At 40.6% G+C, this 17,075-nt stretch overlaps 1 protein-coding gene across 2 annotated transcripts in view; it reads right to left on the reverse strand.

Annotated features, from left to right (window-relative positions):
• The window catches only part of LOC131671708 (disks large 1 tumor suppressor protein-like), a 1,979,893-nt gene that overhangs the window by 1,237,153 nt on the left and 725,665 nt on the right, over window positions 1-17,075 (reverse strand). For both annotated transcript variants that reach the window (XM_058948341.1, XM_058948331.1), the window contains exon 6: window positions 16,666-16,881. In XM_058948341.1, the coding sequence (XP_058804324.1) occupies window positions 16,666-16,881 (216 nt within the window). The remainder of the gene's footprint in view (window positions 1-16,665; window positions 16,882-17,075) is intronic.

Consider the following 17,075-nt stretch of genomic DNA (forward strand, 5'->3'; position numbering starts at 1 on the left):
GGCATTTGCATCCATTCCAACTAAGACTCTTTTGCCTTTCAATTGCTTCAGAGTCTCAGCTAGTTTGTCAAGATAGGTCTTCCTGCTGTGGCTGAACTGGCAGTAGACGCTTATGTGCACAAACGCAGTGGGAGTCACACAGATTAGAAATCTTGGTAGCAGTGACCTTGTGTGGATTATAGAGTATCGCAGCTTGAATCGTTTCGCCTTTTTCGGCTCCGTGAATGGCTGCGACACTGCCTATATCTGAAATCGCGTTATTCCAGTGATATGGTTCTTGCACCAGTGCCACCTGTATGTCAAGATTTCTGTCTGTCATGATTTCTCCCAGCTCATCGTTGGCTACTTGCCTTTTGTTGAGGTTCTATTGTATGATCCTCAGTTTCGGGCCCAGTTCAGGGTTTTGTTGTGCGTTCAAGTTAAACCTCTTAACTGGTGGGCAATCGTCTTTGCTTTCGTCAAAATTGTTTGGTTGCGAGGGAAACTGAGTTGACGCCGGAGTATTAGAGCAGTGCTCTGATTTCTCAACGGTCGCCTCCTGCTTACGTTTCCTCGCCTTTTTGTACCTAGAATAGTTGACCATATCGCTTTCGAGGTACAACACAATGTCTAGTTATATATTTCCTCCTTTGGGATCGCTGCTGGCGGTTCTCGAGTGTGGCTTTCGATTTTTAGTTCTGACGTTAACGTGCGCGTTCAAATTAAGCGAGTGGCGTTCGAGTGCTAGCAGTGAGTATGTTTGTCCGTGTTGACTTGAGCTTCGTTCGTTACCTTATCGGGTTTCTCCATAGTTTCCCACGGCTCTTATATTTACAATTAATTAATTGAGCTAGTTATTTTCCTAGCTTTCTAATCTGTTGTTAGATTATTTAATTATTTTGATTTTATTTCTTTTATTTGATTTGATTTAATAATTTTAAATCTATAATCTATAATTCTTTCTTATTTTTAATTTATAATATTGATTTTTAATTGGTAACTTTTCTTAATCCTATTCTTAATACTACTGCTTATATTATTGCTTAAATTATTGTTAACTGCTTAAAACTAATTTGGTTATAATATAACTTAATACTACTTACGAATGTACCGGCGTGTTTAACTTCACGCTAGCTCTGATATTAATCAAACCTCGTCTTGGTCAGGGTTGGGTGTTTGACGAATTGCAACCAAAGTAGCACTTGAGTGAGTATGTCGGATTTCCGCCTTTTCTATCGTCTTAGCCTGTGTTCACCATTAGCAGCACTGGATCTGATGGACATTTAGTGCATGGTTTTCGCTTTCAAAGAGAGCTGAAAGCCACTAATTTCGCTTTCAAATGTAAAATTGTTTTAGCTATTAGGGCTTAAGTAATTCCTTAGCAGGAAGGATGCTGCCCTTCTGTGGAAATATTTTTCCTGAGGGTTTCGGCATCCGTAGTGCGTTCTAGTCATCGAGAGTTACTCGGTCCAATGGACTGTTCTCTCACACAAAGGTGTCGGGCCTTACTCCCGGAGCTCGAGACAAAGAACTTTGGGTGGCTGCTATGACCACGGCCGCGACTCTTTACCCACAATAGTGGCACCTACCGATTGCCAGTCGATAGGGAGTAATTTCTTGTCTACCCGAATTAAATTCGGATTGCCGGGACCATTAGTCCTCTGCAACTAGCTCTCGGAGCGGTCTCCCTTCCTCTAAGAGGGCGCGCGGTACCACAATCCCGAGAGACTTCCCCTCAAGTGAATCCCGGATTTTGGCTTTTCTGGGCTCGAGTTGAGCTCTTGGGGTGTGGTAGACTCCGCGTTGAACGTTTGGGCGTTTACAGGCTGCACCTCACTACGTGTTGTCATGGTCCGTGTTATTTCTTTTGTTTGGCCGATTGGCCTTTTGCCTTAGGGGCAAGCGTTGTGTGTTTTGCCTACTGTTTCTTTACTGAAACAGCGTTTTCAACCCCACCACGTGAAGATACACACATCCGCACTTGTGATTGGAAGTCTTCGTTCAAATACACATTGCATTCACTTCGGGTCGACTAGCATTAGTTGCTTGTCGAGGGCAATCGGTGACGCATTTTGTACTTCAGCATTTGCATTTGCATATGCCCGTACAGGAAAGAGAAGTTTACGACGTCCTCTTCCAAAACAACGAATTGCTTGTTTGAGAAGTCTCCGTTCTCTGTTGAGGAAGACAATTACTGTCCGCCGCTTTGACAAAAGATTTTTGCACAAAGTGACCTGGCCAGCCTCGCGGCTGGCCATATGGTACACTATGTGCGTCATCTATATTTTTGCTAAGCGGACCATAATCGAGCTTCCTGAGAGCGTCGTGATTGCAACCGCCACCTATTCTCTACAGTATACTTGGCCTGCGTGTTTATGTTTACGAAGCGCGCGCGCGTCAATAACATGCAGTGCCGGAGTGGCCGCAGCATTTTGTTCGCTGAGTTAATACATTCATGCTGTCGATCTTTACAGAGTATAAGGGATTAACAATTCGTTCCCCGCCGTCATATAAAAAATCGCGGTACTAAGCTGGCCAGCTTACCTTATTAGTGGTCGTACTATTAGCAGGGAGAGGAGAAAGTTCGTTTGTAACCTCCGGCACGTCAGTCTCTGAAGGAGGTGTCTCGCACTCTCGGTTTGCCCCTCGATGGCGAAACCTTTCACCCACACACACTCGCACTCACACAACAGTAACAATAAAAGTACAGCTTCTGTAGGTGTTTGTTCGATTCAGCTGGCTCGCTCCAGCACTCGGAAACTCGGAAAAATTCTCTTTGTTGACAAATGCGGCTGGATGCTCCAATTACTAATCCTCGACTGCTTCATTTATATTCGCACGCGTTCCGTCCCGTCTCATACCGAGTTCCCTTTTTCCATTTTCCCCGACCAGTAGGTGCTGCCCTCGCAGGCAGCCGCATGGTTGAGGCGATAGCGCTTACAAGACGTTTACCGTCGCAGATGTTACACAATAACCCATAAAAAAAGGAAAATGATATATGTAATTTATATGGTCTAGGGTGGACAAAAGTCTGACGGCAGTGTGTATTATGAATCAATGTTACAAGATTAAATAATAATTAATAAGCCTAGTGTAGTAGTATGTACAGATACTTGGAACCGAGAGCATCACCAATATTATTGATGATTTTATAAAGAATAATCTAGAGGCCGTGGTAGTCACACATTGAAAAGTTTCTGCTTCAAACTCGCTCCCTCTATTATCGGCAAAGCCAGCCGTAATCTTTTCATCAGAAATACTTCAGCAATTCACGAGCGAAACTAAGCTCGTCGAACCCATAAGAAAATAAAACTGCAAATTTACTGGCAATGAGTTATATATCTTCATCGATCGCATAGAAGAACTCCACCCTCCTACGGGTTATACGAAGTGTAACTTCTGCAAGGAATCCTGGAGATGCTCGACAAACGGTACCGCTCAACTTGAACAAGAACAATCGTCACGCATGGGCCTTACGGTCTGACTTCATTACCAGACTAAAAGCGAACTTTCTACCATCTAACACAGAAATCAAGTTTAAAGATGGAATCTACTGCCGCAAGCAGAAAAAACAGAGAAAATTCCATCGTTCACAACCACAATGCAGATACTAATGCAGCACCCAGGAGGTTTCACCAAAGAACAAAAACTAAATCAGATCTACCAATATATGTGACCACAATACCGTCTGCACTGCACGTAAAAAGTTGACCTTCATCAATGAACTGGTAAGGAAAAGTGAATGATTTCAAGTCCTACAATATCAAATTGAAGTTTCTTATACGCCCAAACTAATATTGCTTGCCGTCACCACCGTCCCATACTCCCGATCAATGTGCTGCTGAAAATACAAGGGCAATGCGACGGCCGACGAAACTGCCTTAATCCAGACTTTTCTACTCCTACTGTTGAAAAGACAGTGCCTTGACTAAAAACTGCAACTGTCCTCATCCAGGAAACTAGATACATGACGGACCTAACTAAACCAAAGTCTGTCCCACCTCTAACTAGATCACTGTTCCCATCCGTATTAACGATCAGACTATGTTGATCCTCGTGGATATAGCCACAGCCTCCTCTTTCTAAACAAAGAAACAGTCACATTAAGTCTCAACTTGGTGCACCACACTAGTATACCTCTCGGCAGCAATAGCCGATGACAATAACAGAAATGCGGAGGGCACGTTTCAGATCTTGAACAAAAAACCATGGGCACAAATGTCTATATAGCTCAAATCCTACGCCGAATCTTAAAACCATTAACTAAAATCAAGACTAAGTACTCTGTCAGTTTCTCGAAAGAAAATTACCGTGATTTAGCGACATTAACGGCTCAACACAACACAGGTCCATCAAGACAACTATACCGTTCACGTAAACTTGCCATGCCGCGTATCATCGATGAATAAGTGACAGCGATGCAGGCGGACAATATCATCAAAGATTCCACGAAAACATGAAGCTCTCCCGTGGTCATCATTAAAAAAAGGACGGTAAGTCACGCTTCGACATAGATTTCAAACAATTTAATAAACAGAGTAAAAGAAACGCATATCTACTACCACAAATCAACGCTATACTAAACAAATTATGAGTAACCAAATACATGTCGACAATAAATCTAAAAGCGGATATTGGCTAGTACAACTCGTCGAGGAAAGCAAACCGCTAACAGCCTTCACACTCCCCGGCAGGGGCTTAGAGCAGTTTCGCGTTTTATTTTTCAGCCTCCACTCAGCCTCGGTTACTTTCTAACGCCTGCTCGACAGAGTAATAGGACTCGATCTCGAAGATTTCACTTTCGCCTATATCGACGACATTATAGTATTCAGTAACGTTTTCAACAAAACATCTGAAGCACCTGGAAATTATATTTGACCTCCTCCGTAACGTAATGCTCAAAGTAAACGTAGCCAAGTGCAAATTTTGCACTAACTCGCTCGTCTACCTACGTGATTGACGAAAGCAGCATCCACACGAACCTATGTAAAGTTCAAGCCATCACCGAGCTACCCATACTTAAAACAATTAAGCCATTCCGGAGATTACTGGAAACAATATCTTGATATACGAGGTGTGTTCAAAAAGTAACGAGAATTTTTAAATTTCGCGGGTTTGGAGAGTCCGCTTGTATAAAATTTTTTTTTATTATGTTGGTACACATGCCCCTCAAGTACGATAAAATTTTCAGCAATATTCATTGCTTACTTTTTAAGTGGCAGCCGCTAACGTTAGACGTGTTTTTCGAGCTCGGCGATTTTCGTTTGTGAAAAAAAATGGATCAAAGAATTTGTATTAAATTTTGCGTAAAAAATGAAATAAAGTGTAGTAAAGTTTGTCAAATGTTAACAAAGGCATATAGTGAGTCTGCTATGAGTAAAGCAAGGATTTATGAGTGGTATAAGCGTTTCCAAGATGGCAACGAAAACGTTGAAGATGACGAACGACCCGGACGCCCAAGCACATCAACAACCGATGAAAACGTGAAAAAAGTGAAAGAAATGGTTATGAACGATCGCCGAATCACAATCAGAGAAGTCGCTGATGATGTTGGCATATCAGTTGGCTCATGCCATCAAATTTTTTCGAATGTTTTGGGTATGAAACGTGTGGCAGCAAAATTCTTTCCAAAATTGTTGAATTTCGAACAAAAACAGCGGCGAATGGAAGTTGCTCAGGAGTCGCTAAATGAAGTCAATAACGATGCAGAACTACTAAAACGTGTTATAACAGATGACGAAACATGGGTTTACGGATATGATGTCGAAACTAAGGCTCAATCGTCCCAGTGGAGGCATTCTGGATCGCCAAGACCGAAAAAGGCTCGACAAGTACGGTCGAATGTGAAGGTTATGCTCACTGTGTTCTTCGATTTTAATGGCATAGTGCATTATGAACTCTTGCCACAAGGTCAAACAATCAATAAGCAGTACTACCTACAAGTTCAACGTCGTTTGCGTGAAGCAATCCGAAAAAAACACCCGGATTTGTGGCAAAACAATTCATGGCTTTTGCACCACGATAATGCGCCTGCTCACACTTCATTGCTTGTTCGTGAATTTTTGGCCAAAAACGAAACTGTAACGATGCCTCAGCCTCCATATTCGCCAGATATGGCTCCATGTGACTTTTTTCTATTTCCCAAAATAAAGAGAACATTAAAAGGCCGTCGTTTTACAAGCATAGATGACATTAAAAGCGAATCGCTGAAAGAGCTAAAAGCTATTACAAAGATCGAGTTTCAAAAGTGTTTCGAGGATTGGAAAAAGCGTTGGCATAAGTGTATTGTATCCGAAGGGGACCACTTTGAAGGCGACAACATTAATTTAGATGAATAAATAAATATTTTTTTCATAAAACGAAAATTCTCGTTATTTTTTGAACACACCTCGTAGATGCTTTATCTCGAACGCCGCTAAACTCACCGACTCAACTGCCTGCTACAAAAGAAAACCCACTGGAATTGGACCGAACATCGCATAAGCGTCTTCCAGAAATTAAAGAAACACCTCATATCGACGTTAATATTAACTTGCTCCGACTTCGCTGAACCCTTTGTCTTACACTTAAAGGCCAGCACCACTGATCTGGGAGGCTGTCTCATGCAAACGATCCCAGGCAAAGAAAACGTTGTAGCAGACCTTTTATCTTGAAGCGAAACACCTTTATTTGTAATATTAGCCTGTAAATGGTACAACAAACTCTGGGAAAACGTAAAACATAACCCAAAGCAATTTCCGGATTATTGAATTCACAGCAACCAGCTTTACCTTCACATATTTACTAGAATGAACTTTCAAGGCGCAAACGAAGAAGACTGGAAATTCTGCATACCGGCGCACGATCGAAACAAAATATTTCTCGATCACCGCGACTCCTCGACAGCAGGCCACCTAGACGTAGCCAAAACACTCGTCACATTAGCCAACCACAATTACTGGCCAAGGATGCTACAGAAAGTAGCCAACTATGTACGGAATTGCGCCAACTACCAGAAATACAAGTCCAGTCAAAGGCGTAAACCAGGATTCATACACTCTTACATAGCGCCATACCCCTCCGCAGAGCATCAGTCAAAGCAATCACCAAAGACATAAAAAAATATTATACAATTTCAGCAAACCCAACACTATTGTCAACGTCAACGGCTGACAATTCATAAACAAAAAATTCACCAAATTCTTGGAAACACAGACGGACACAGCTTTACAAATCCCAATGCAAGACCTTAGTATGAATGAAAAAAATCCTCAAAACCATGATAGCTCAGTACGCTCAACAAAAGCAAAAAACTAGGATGCACACATTTTGGATCTACTATTCGTGTATAATACCGTATATTCCAAATCCACAAAATATACAGAGGCTTATCTAATCTTCAACTGCGAACTCTAGCCACCCAGAATTTTGTTCCAATCTGCAGCTAATAATCAACAGCTGCACACCATTCGTCTAAAATATGTCGAAGAAGCCCGACAACTCGACAAAATAAACCTCGCCAGAGCATTCCAAAAGTCACATTACTATATTCTTCACAAAAGGCATTGGTCGTCGAAAAAAAGAACACATATTTTTATATATAAAGAAAGTACTCGTATATTCTTTCGAACAAAGCGAAACATAAAAACGCCAAACTAGAGCCTAAATACAAAAGACCATTCACTATTTAACAACATTCCCCAGTCATCTTCGAAGTACATGGAACAATTAATGCACTATATACACATTAGTGACCTCAAGGAATGCACTAACTTTTCACCGCAAATGACTACAGCTTGCGTAATTTTTCCAGTACAAATGGCGCCGTCACATAAAGACGACATACGCAGTTGCAAGCCGAGCGCACCGTTACTACTTCTGTCGCAACAAAAGCCTCCAACGGCGAACCTTGCGTGGACACAAGCGTGGAGGCCACCGACCAGCACTATGCGATCTGCCATTACCCGGGTCTCAGATAGCCAGACGCCGCCCAGACAACAAGGTGACACTCACCGGCGCACTAGTCGCTCAACATGCTAAGGGATGAACGTCGACCATTTGCCGAAGCAGAAACCTCGGTACTTCACCGAAAGATGGATTCCGGAACATAGACGCTCAATTATAATGGTCCAACTCCCAGCAGGAGGGCAAATTCCCGTGCCAGTAAACAGCGATAAGTGGACCCAATGGCGTAACGGCGTCAAACACAAAAGGACACTATATGGTAATCCTCCAAGACCCACCAGCTGATTTACATAAGACCATGGAAAGACTCGTAAGTGCCTCTACCGTCTTCTCTTCTCGACCACCTCCCCTCCCGACGAAGAAACTATATGTAATGTTACCGTTACTAAGTATCGGTACCGCAAACGGCTGTTAGGTGGCCACGCACGTTCGCATGCAAAACGTCCAACCGCGGTAGATATACTTAGCCAGCAAGTGTTGAGCTAGCAGAAATTAGAGCATTGTAAATTTCCTACCATACGAAAAGCAATTCGCCGAGCCAAGTTGTTTGGGTGTTTCAAATTCATACCATTTTGTTGAGTCTTAAAAAGTTGACCTATTGACTCTCCCCTTGAGCGAGACTACTCACGTGGCCAGCTGATTGGCGGGATAAGTCTTAACTTATTGTACCGAATCACCCCCTAATTCCAGGGGAAGATGAGTCTGTACCGCTCATCTGCCACTAGTCGTTTCCGACGGTCGGTGAGCAGTACCGGACCCTCGGTGTGATCACCCTTTCATAATTAGATGAGATTTACGAATTCTCAGTTGTGTCACTGACGGTTTTTCTCATTGTTACAGCGAGACCTCTGGCGTCTAGAATCGCGTACTAGTTCTCCATTTGTAAATATATGCGCGTGGAGATATGCTGCATTAGGTAATCCAGCTCTAGCGCACACTTATCTCCAGTATTACAAGACTTAATGATAAAATCAACTAAAATAGCTAATAATAATGATAGTTAATAATAATAATAATGAGACTTGTTCATGAGTCACTACTACTTCTGATAACAAACAATCTTTTAAAAAATCTTATCCTAAGTGAAATAAAGCACATGATCTCTATACATGTCTCATTTTCAGGGATAAATTAAAATACCAAGAAAAATTGACCTTTCTTAATCAAAATATACTTTATCCTAACTGCTTTTATGCGTACGCTTTCCCTTAAAACAACGAAAAACTCTGAAAAACTTGTGGAAACACTCATAATATTCTGCTTTATGCAGATAAAAAAACAAGTTATCTCATTCATTGGATACTGAAAATGAGAACAATACAAATATTACGTCTAAAAATACTTCCTAGTCTTAACTAATGTTCCATTCATTCAGTTCCAGTGCTTTCCCCTCTGTTATATAATGGACCATTTTCTTTTTTTTATTTTTATTTTGTTTTACCTAATGCCTACATAAAGAAGAGTTCGCCTGCGAGAGTCTCACTTGCATCGCGTCAAGGCCTAGCACATAGCGATAAGATGCTCTATGGTCAGTAGCACACACACGTGAGTTAGCGCCTCGGCGGGAACAAGTGGGAAAGACCAAGCGCTATACTATAGCGTGCTACGGCAGCATGCTGCGACAGTACGTTGCAGTCAGCATGTTTACTTAGGACTAAGGCAACGATTAAAAACGCGTGCATCAGAGTGAGAAAGCATGAAGGAAAAAGAGAGGGAAACAAAGCAAGCGAAGTAATAGCGAGGACAAAGAGTCAGTCAAAAGTGAGCGCCCAAATAGTCAGGCTGCAAATATATTTTCTTAAGATTGATTTTGTCATTTATTAGATACTTATATATATATATATATATATATACATATAGTTTTGAATTTCTTGCATACAAATAGTTAGAAAGAATTACGTTGTGCAGAAACGAATTTATTGGAATTATTGAATTTATTGGATTTATTGGATCTTTGGATTTTTTTATTTATTATACGGGATATAATCCCTTACGAATATAAATAATAATACGCAATAATATAATAGAAGAAATACTAAGTAAATACAAAAAAATAGTAACAACTTAACTAGAAGTACAAAATTAACAGATTAATAACATAGTGATAAAATTTAATTAGATATACAAGTATAAAGTACAAAAATAACATTAAATTAGTAGTGAATAATTAGGATGGGGAAGAAAACAGCAGTCAATTAAACAAAGATTAGCTATCGGAATTAAAAGATGTCTGACTTAACAGCTCTTTTAAATAATCCAACACTAATACAGTAGATATCGATTGGAGCCAACAGATTATTAACAGTAATACAGGACCGATTAATGACAGAAACATGATTAAGATTGCCTTTACGAGGACGGATGTAGAATTTAGAATTTATGTTGACGAGCTTGAAAGATACGGGGAGGAACAATATACGAGGTGTGTTCAAAAAATACCCGGAATTTTTTAATTTCGCGGGTCTGGAGAGTCCGATTGTCAAAATTTTTTTTTATTGTGTTGGTATACATGCCCCTGAACTATGATAAAATTTTCAGCTATATTCACTGTTTACTTTGTCTGCGGTAGTCGCTAAGGTTTGACGTGTTTTTATGAGCTCGGCGATTTTCGTTTTTTAAAAGAAATGGATCAAAGAATTTGTATTAAATTTTGCGTATGTAACGGTGCCGGTTGATTTGACCTGCACCGTGCGTCCCTTATCTCTCTCTACCATCGGCAAGGACTCGTGACAGATCTCTGGCGCATAGTTTACGTGCCTGATGCCAGCCTTTATATTTTCAGCATTGCTACCGTAACAAGAAAGAAGAGGAAAGATAGAAAGAGGCAGCAGCATTGGTCAACAAGAGCGCGCAGTAATATGCGCTCTTGTAAGAGAGAAAGGGAGAGAGAGAAAAAGAGAGAGAAAAGAGAGAAAGAAAAGAATGCGGCTATAGTGCAGGTAGGCGCGTGACACTGGCCGCGCTTGACGGTGCCGCGTGCCGCCGATTAGGCAAGTGAGTGAGGAGAGCGTGAGAAGCTGTCTCTCACGTACTCGGAAGTATACTCGCCAGTAAAAAGTTGCCCACAGCAGAGAGAGGTACACAGACCCCCCCGGCAGTCAGCAAGAAAAGGCGAGGAGACCGTGACGGCATTAGCAATCTGCCCGGATCCAGCCTATCACTTCAGCGAGCCCTTCCAACCACAGATTAGCCACCGGCAAGGCGCTGCATCGAAGGAAATCTACAATCGTCAGGTCATTCTCTAATCTCTCTCTCTTGAATTCTCATCTTACGGCTACTCGCGGCTTGTGCACTGTGCCAGGCTCTCACGGGCCGGCACAGCTAGTGTAGTTATTAAGGTAATTTATATTGTATCGAGTTGGTAATGAGATGGCAAGACGCTAACGTGCCGGCCATCTTCTTCGGCGATCGGAGATTGTCAATATAGTTAGATAAGGCGCGCGATAGAGTGACCGAATTGTTAACGCTCAAGATAGCGTGTTGTAATAAATAGATTTACCGAGATAAGAGAATAATCATTGTGTTCACCCTATCTCTTTACCTTGCTAGGAGCGACACACCGCCTCCCTTACCTTCCACTTTTTTTAAAATTTGGTAAAAGCGATAGATTTATCGGCGTTATAGGCCGACACTATTACACGTAAAAAATGAAATAAAGTGTAACAAAGTGTGTGAAATGTTACAAAAAGCCTATGGTGAGTCTGCTATGAAAAAAACAAGTGTTTACGAGTGGTAAAGCGTTACCAAGATGGCCGCGAAGACGTTGAAGATGACGAACGCTTCGGTCGACCCAGCACGTCAACAATCGATGAAAATGTGAAAAAAGTGGAAAAAATGGTTCTGAATGATCGCCGAATCACAATTAGAGAAGTTGCTGATGAAGTTGGCATATCAATTGGCTCATGTCATAACATTTTTTCAAATGTTTTGGGCATGAAACGGGTGGCAGCAAAATTCATTCCAAAACTACTGAACTTTGACCAACAAAACAATCGCATGAACAACGCTCAGAAGCTGTTAAACGACGTTAACGACGATCCAAGTTTGCTTGAAAGGGTCATAACTGGTGATGGAACATGGGTGTACGGTTATGATGTCGAAATCAAAGCACAATCGTCCACCTGGAAGCATTCAACGTCACTAAGAGCGAAAAAAGCACGTCAAGTTCGATCAAATGTGAAGGTTTTGCTTACAGTTTTCATTGACTGCAGGGCCATGGTGCATCATGAGTTGTTATCACAAGGTCGTACGGTTAATAAGGAGTATTACCTTGAAGTTATGCGACGTTTGCGTAAAGTAATCCGAAAAAAACGCCCCGATTTATGGAAAAACAATTCATGGCTTTTGCATCACGATAACGCACCTGCTCACTCGTTGTTGCTTGCTCGTAATTTTTTGGCCAAAAACAATACCGTAGTCATTCCCCAACCTCCATATTCACCAGATATGGCTCTGTGTAACTTTTTCCTGTTCCCAAAGTTGAAGAAACCCATGAAAAGATGGCGTTTTTCCTCGATTGAAGAAATAAAGGCCGAATCGCTGAGAGTGCTCAAGGACATACCAAAAAGTGAATATCAAGAGTGCTTCGAAGATTGGAAAAAACGCTGGCATAAGTGTATTATATCTGGGGGGGATTACTTTGAAGGAGACCATATTGATGTAAACGAATAAATAAATATTTTTTTGGAAAAACGATAATTCCGGGTACTTTTTGAACACACCTCGTACAAGATCCGATCGTGAAGGAAGCATTAATCACTGAAATTGTAACATAGTTTATATATAAACAATGCCGACTGATATATAATAAAAGATGTAACAGAGCAAATATTGAATTTTGTAGTCATGAGAATACACGTTCATACGTTGACCAAATTTGTTAGTGAGAAAACGCAAAAAACGATGCTGCACAATCTCTAGTGCATTGGAAGAGTAATCATATTGAGAAGTCCATATTATACATGCATATGTGAGCTTACACCGCACAAGAGCACAATACAGAGCAATCATAGAGTCTGGTTGACTGAAAGAACGGCACTGTCTAACTATCGCTGCGAGAGCTCGCGAAGCCGATACGCTGGATTGGCTAATATGAGAACGAAAGTTAAGACTGGCGTCAAACACGACATCCAAGTCCCTGAACTCATCAACTCTGTTAACTGCATCCGAACCAAAGAAATACTAATATTCAACTGATACCCTGTTACGTGATAAAGACAAAATTGCACACTTATAATAGGCCATTAACTTCACACCAATCATGGAACCTTTGAAGCTCGGCTTGTATCTCCATTGCATCGTTGCAAGTGGATACCAATCTAAACAACTTTGCATCATCCGCGTAAAAAGTGAATTTCGAGAATTTTATGACAGAATAAGCGTCATTAATCAAAATGATAAATAATAGAGCACCCAGGTGAGAGCCCTGCGGCACATCGTATCCTGCTATATTGATTTGGTTCCTAGATTTGATTCGATTTATTCAGCACATTGGATTTATTGAACTCGTGCAAAAGGACGTTGGACCAACAAATAAAAAAAACATAAATACCGATTATCAAAAAAGAATCTCAATTAAAAAAGTGAATACCAACTAAATGTTTCTTGTAATAGACATAGCACGGCGAACTTTATACTTTTTTGAAATAACTAAATTTATAAAATTCTGATTTTTCTTGTTTATTGTTGCTATCTAATAAAACGAGAAACTTACATATTCAATACGTGTTTCTCAATTTATTAAGTCTATACCCGAATTCCCTCTTGCGATTATTCGGTTTCGGTATTCGTCATTAACTCGATAGGGAACAATAAAACCTGTAAATCTAGATCCCAATTTCGCGCGGTCCTTTTAGAACTAAATATCATACAATAAAAGCGCGGACGTATGGGGTGCCCGTGAAGCTTGGAGATCGCCCGAGTTCGAGGCCGCTCGGCAGCTAAAAAAGCCTACGTTCTATGGAGTGAATTCGCGTAAAGTGAATCCACGCTTTTCACCCTCTGATTCTCAATTAATAATTACAGCAGTCATAGAGTTTCAAAGTAATTGAGAAAATTATTGCATAGCAAAAACTTTCCTAGATTTTTATCATACTGTCAATCTAATAACTGAAAAATTTTCTAATAAATTAAAAATACCTAAAGTGACTTGAATTATTAATATTGGAGCAGATGATAGTAACACTATTCAAATAATTTTGTCAAAGTCATAAAAGATCTCAGATCGTTCTTCAAAAAACCATGTTTGGTTAGGTAGTAGCAGGAGATTCATCTTGCAATATCATGAAATTAGATCGACTGCTTGAGAAAATTTAGAACATTGAAGATCATAATCTCGTGCATTCTAAATTTCGTGATTCTTATAAACTACATTATGTAGAAAACATTCAAGATGACAAATCAGGGAGATAAATTGTTCACTTTCTATTCAGTGACAATAAATTCAAATTAGATCATTCTGGAAGGAGAAAGCACTAAGGCCTCTCTATCTTCTTTTGTTATGACAGCCTTGCTATTTTTGACAAGTGAACTTTATCTTTCGAATGGTTGGTATTTGTAAGGAATTATATCATTCTGTATGTACGAAAGTACAACGAGCATTAAAAACTAAAAAGCACTGTTTTTCGGATCGAAGAACGACGCAAGAGCCGTAGCAGCAGCATCAGCAACCGCACCTCGCTTATACGCATCTCTAAGCCTTATCCACTCCTCATTGATTAGTATTCTCGACTACAGCGCCAACGTCCATCAATGAGTAGATATCTGCTGATATATTGCGAGTATTATTTCGTGCATTGATATGTACCGGTGTTTTCTTAGTTCACGGATAGCCTACGAAGTATTGTTTATATTCTCTCTCTCATTCTCTATCGTGTTCAGTAGCTATGGCAGAGTGTTTATTTACGTCCTTGTGTGAGACTAAAACTTTTGGTCTCTTAATAATGCTGTATTATTAAAATATGGAATAATTATATTTATTTGCTGCTTCTTATTTGGGACGAGAGCAAGCGTTGCGCTTGTTCTCGTCGGAATTTTCCCAAATTCCCCTCTCTCTCGGCAAGGTGCGGTGACCAGCGTTAAGCGCATTTAAGAATGCATCTAATGCATGGTCTCTGTTTCAGCTAACGGAGATTGCCGAGCGGGGCCGAGCAGGCCCGAAGTTGCTACGCTGGCGACAGAGAGTATAGAGGTGTTAGAGAGAGAGAGAGAGAAATAGTCGGGGGCGTGCGTGCCTTACGCAAGATTAGGCAGGCGCACGTTTCGAACCAATTAGCGCATTGGTCGCGCGCCGCCCAATAAGTAGGTCAAGTGGGAAGAGAAAAGATCGATGAAGAAGCTGTAGATCGCAAGGAAAAACAAGCGGCAGACGGTAGTAAGTCGAGTAGCGAGTAAGGAGGTTTCTCCGAGTCGACCAGAGTAAGACGGTAGACGGCCAGCGGTGAAAAAGTCAGAAGTGCAGCCGAGGACAAAGGGCAGAGAAGAAAACCGAGAGGAGAAGACGACTTCGTCCTGCATCTGCTCGAGACACTACTTGGGAAGCCGGCACGAGTTGCCCAGCGACGACTTGCACCATCGTGCGCAGGGCGCAGCCAGGACTCCCGTTCCAGCATCAAAGGTCAAGTTCGCAAATTAATTTCTCTCGCTCTCTTTCTCTCTCTTCGACGATGGCACAGTGCGTAATTTTAAGGAGGTAGGTAGCAAGGCGTGCACACGCCGGCTACCTGCCCTTATTACGGTCGGTGTCATAAATCGCTCAAAGAGCAATCGTCCAGGCGATCCCTCGCCGGGCGACTTTCTCTTTTGGCTAAATAATCTAAGTCGGTTTGTCCTCAAGGCAGTCATCTTCCGGGCGACGCGCGTCGTGTTTTGTACAGATTAGTAAGCGTGATTAGTTAGTTAACTTGTTCTCTTTTGTAATAGGTGTTAAGAACGTCGTTTGTTTTTATTAGATTAAGAGTTCGTGTGATGTGGCTTATTCTTATGCGATTTGTTAATGTACGGTATTGCGAAGTTCAAGTATAATGTAACTTTTATTTGATTTGATTAGATTTGTTAAAATGCGAATTTGTGTTATGTGTGTATAATTTATTAACCACTTTCATTTCTTTGCCTCTTCCCCCTTCCCGCCTCAATTGCTATGAGCGAGTGCGCCTCACTTGCCCACCTTTAAATAATGGTTAACGAACGAGCTTTTGTTACAAATTAATTATCAAGATCGATGATTACTCTTAGTTAGCGTTCATTCGATCTTCGCTTGTGGAAAAAACCTGTATTTAATTTGATTACATGCCTTGCAGTATCTGGTAATTAAATAGTTGACATCATAAGTAGCAAACTGTTCAATTCGTTTGTTGTAATTACTTCTTACTGATTTATATCAAACTCTACTAGTAGCGATTACATACACAGAATAAAAAACTGTGAATTTAAAATATGTATCTGTGCTCTAAGCAAAAAGATTTCAAACACCTCATCTGAAACATACGAAAATCAAAAACGATCTAAAATCAGATCAGAGGTTGGCTCAATTGTTTTTACTGAAAGCTCTAAGCTAAAATATGTAGCGAAAATTTGAGGTACGTATGGACCAGAATTCATCTCGCATAAGCTAAAATCTCCATAAATTATGGTCCCCATAATTTATCAACTAAAGGCTATTGAGAAAATTAAACTACTTTTTAACATTGATTCACTAAAATAATAGCAATATTAAAAAAGAATTTCATTGTTTTTGAACCTTACGTCGGCATTTTTGATACCAATAATTTTATCTCCAACTTTAAGACGACCATCTAAAAATGCAACGCCTCCTTCTAATATTTTCGTAACAAATATCCCATTATCGCTGGGAATATGTTGATTATCTTTTCCTCCAGTAATACTAAATCCGAAGCCGTCACTGTTCTTAAATAATGTGATTTCAATAATGTCTATTTCATTTTGACAGCGTTGAATATGCTGAAACAAAATAATCATAATTGGATTAAGTATATTTTTGAAAATAAAAACGATAATTGGGATATTTATAGGGTCCGAAAACCTCCCCACCCCACCCTCAAAGTCATTTCAAGGTCAACCTTACTTTTTGAATGGAAACCCTCATTTTTGATGAGCTCATTTATAGCATTTCAATACACATAATCTATATTAAT

This window comes from Phymastichus coffea, unplaced genomic scaffold, assembly GCF_024137745.1.
Source record: "Phymastichus coffea isolate CEN01 unplaced genomic scaffold, Cenicafe_Pcof_1.1 PCOF00010, whole genome shotgun sequence".
Classification (NCBI taxonomy): Eukaryota; Metazoa; Arthropoda; class Insecta; order Hymenoptera; family Eulophidae; genus Phymastichus; species Phymastichus coffea.